The 2,500-nt window shown below is 33.6% G+C and overlaps 1 protein-coding gene across 2 annotated transcripts in view; it reads left to right on the top strand.

Annotated features, from left to right (window-relative positions):
* The first annotated feature begins 1,362 nt into the window (after positions 1-1,362).
* sra1 (steroid receptor RNA activator 1) overlaps positions 1,363-2,500 on the top strand; it is a 7,940-nt gene continuing 6,802 nt past the window's right edge. For both annotated transcript variants that reach the window (XM_028572801.1, XM_028572800.1), the window contains exon 1: positions 1,363-1,604. In XM_028572801.1, coding sequence (XP_028428602.1) covers positions 1,580-1,604 — 25 coding nt within the window. In that variant the 5' untranslated portion in view covers positions 1,363-1,579. The remainder of the gene's footprint in view (positions 1,605-2,500) is intronic.

Here is a 2,500-nt window from a genome sequence, read left to right as displayed (position 1 = left end):
TTCTTGTTATTATTATTATGAACTATAATATATAACAGATTCTTCCAGCTGGTGATTCAGCCACATCGGGGAGGGAGTATTTCTTGGTTCTCTGCAGAGGTCAGACTACGCTGGGTGACGTCATAGTAGGCGTGATGACACCAGTGGGTCTGTGTGAAGCTCAGGAACATTACAGGAAGTCATACCAGTTCTCCTGCAAAAATAAAAGCCTACAAAATTCGCTGTCGGCTGACAAGAAGGTACATTGAAGAAAAAAAAATGCCAGTTCAATTTGAATTTTTACAGCAATTGAAGTTAGAGACTAAATTCTTAAAATAAAATCAAGTAAATACATACATAAAAAAATAAAAATGAAATACATTCTAAATAAATTTAAAAAACAAATTAAATGAGATTATTATATATTATAAATAACAATAAATAATGAAATAAATTAATAAAAGATAAAAACGTCATTTGTATTTGATTTTACAGCATTTGATGTTCAAAAACAATTATGTAAAATGAAATAAAGTAAATAAAAAGTGAAAAATGACATCTCATTAAAGGAAAATTTTAATTTTCTTACTTAAAATAACATAAAATATTAATGAACAGAGATATTGAGCAGGATGCATGAAGAATGTTTCTGGCAATAAATAAACAAACAAAAAAAGACAAATATGCATCAAATACAATTAATTTGGTGTCAAATAAACAGTGTTTGGAATTAAAAGAAGGGCGTTAGGTAACAACGTTATTTTTTCAGTAACGAGGTAATCTAACTAATTACTTTAACCTCCACCACAGATGATAGCTCGCCATCCACTAGCAAAGAAGGACTTGGAGCAAAGTTTACTTTTGTTGTGAACACAACCCTTGGAAGTACACGTTGTTGTCTCAGGTTGAGAGAGTATAATGAGTTAAAAGCACTTTATATGGTGTAACTGTGCACTTTTCTTACAAAGGTAATACTTGAAGTGCAGGATAAACCTCTTGCTGTCTGTCGACGAGCAATAAATATGGAAAGTTATGTACAAACACCTGTCTGTTCTACTCATTTCAACTGACTTGTGAAAAATGCTCAAAAAAAATCCACATTCTTTGACATATAGCAACTTTTTTTTTTAACAGTAGGCTAATACAAATAGTTACTTTCCCTGGTAACGAGTTACTTTTATTATAGAGTAATTCAGTTACTAACTCAGTTACTTTTTTGAACAAGTAGTGAGTAACTATAACTAATTACTTTTTTAAAGTACTGCAAATAATAAAATAAGTCACGCACAAATGAAAATAATAACAAAAATAAGAACGAGACTAATTTGATGCTTTGAGCTCTTATTTTGAAATTCTGAGCGGAAGTTTATTTTTCTTTTTTTTAGTGCCGTGTCATCTATGACACGTAAACTAAAGACAACAAGGAAATGGTCACAGCGGGGAGCTTTAATAATATATCAGTTTAAACTCTAGACTTTGTAAGGTTTAACCCCAAAAGTTATCTCAAACATTTCATGTTGTTTTAGCTTCGAGTTAGCTTAGCCGTTAGCTTAGCTTCGCCACCAGGAAGGAGCTGTAACTAAAGTTATCTGACTCCAACATGGACGACCTGTACATTAAACCAGGTGAGAGTTAGCTTCATATAAAGTTAATATTGTTATATAAATCTTTACTTAGTGTCTGTGCTGTAAAGCTAACATGTTAGCACGATACGTCTGCTTCTGTACTACCTCCAGGAGTCATGGAGAGTTATTAGCAGACCGGTTTAACGAACTCCATTCAGAAATCGGTGAAGTTTAGGTTCCCTTAAGCCTCGAGGCAAGAATGTCTCACTTTATAAACACAAACAATGGATTTACGAATCAACTGTTTGTTGTCTTCACTTCGGCATACAAGTAATTTACCAAACATTAAAAAAATACAACGTTTATTAGAGGTTGATTTACAGATTTTGCCTTATCGGTAACGTTAGCGTCACTCGCATTTTAGCAGTTGTGGCGGTTTAAATAAACTCTATATTTGAACATTTAGCTTAAGTGAAGTCAAATATATATATACTGACAGTATATGTATCTATGAAGTAAAGTACCGGTACAATCTGTAATCTAAATGCAGCGTTTAGTGAAAGAATTGTCAGTCCTGTCCCGATTTGAAAAACAGCCAGAAGTTCAATGGAGTCTGGTGTGATTCAGTGGGCATTTAAATAGGAGTTGATGGACCCTGTTCCGGTGTTTGATCCCTTTCTGTGACCCAGATATATAAATACACATTACCAGGCGATGTTAGAGATGTAACGTGACTGTGTTAACAGCTAACAGCTAGCATTAAGGTTTGAATGCTTTCATCCCAGGAATGAGAGAAATGAATTAGAAAAAACCGGTCCGACGAACTCCATTACAAATCAGGCAAGTTAATGTTCCGTTAAGCCTCAAGGCAAGAATCACACACTTTATAAACATTAATTATAGCGTGCATGAAGTAATCCGGTTTTGTTTTGAGTTCGGCATACAAATACTTCGCC

The sequence above is a fragment of the Perca flavescens genome, unplaced genomic scaffold, assembly GCF_004354835.1.
Source record: "Perca flavescens isolate YP-PL-M2 unplaced genomic scaffold, PFLA_1.0 EPR50_1.1_unplaced_scaf_84, whole genome shotgun sequence".
In the NCBI taxonomy this organism is placed as follows: Eukaryota; Metazoa; Chordata; class Actinopteri; order Perciformes; family Percidae; genus Perca; species Perca flavescens.
Note: the sequence above shows the minus strand (reverse complement) of the source record. Positions and strands in the feature narration are given on the sequence as shown.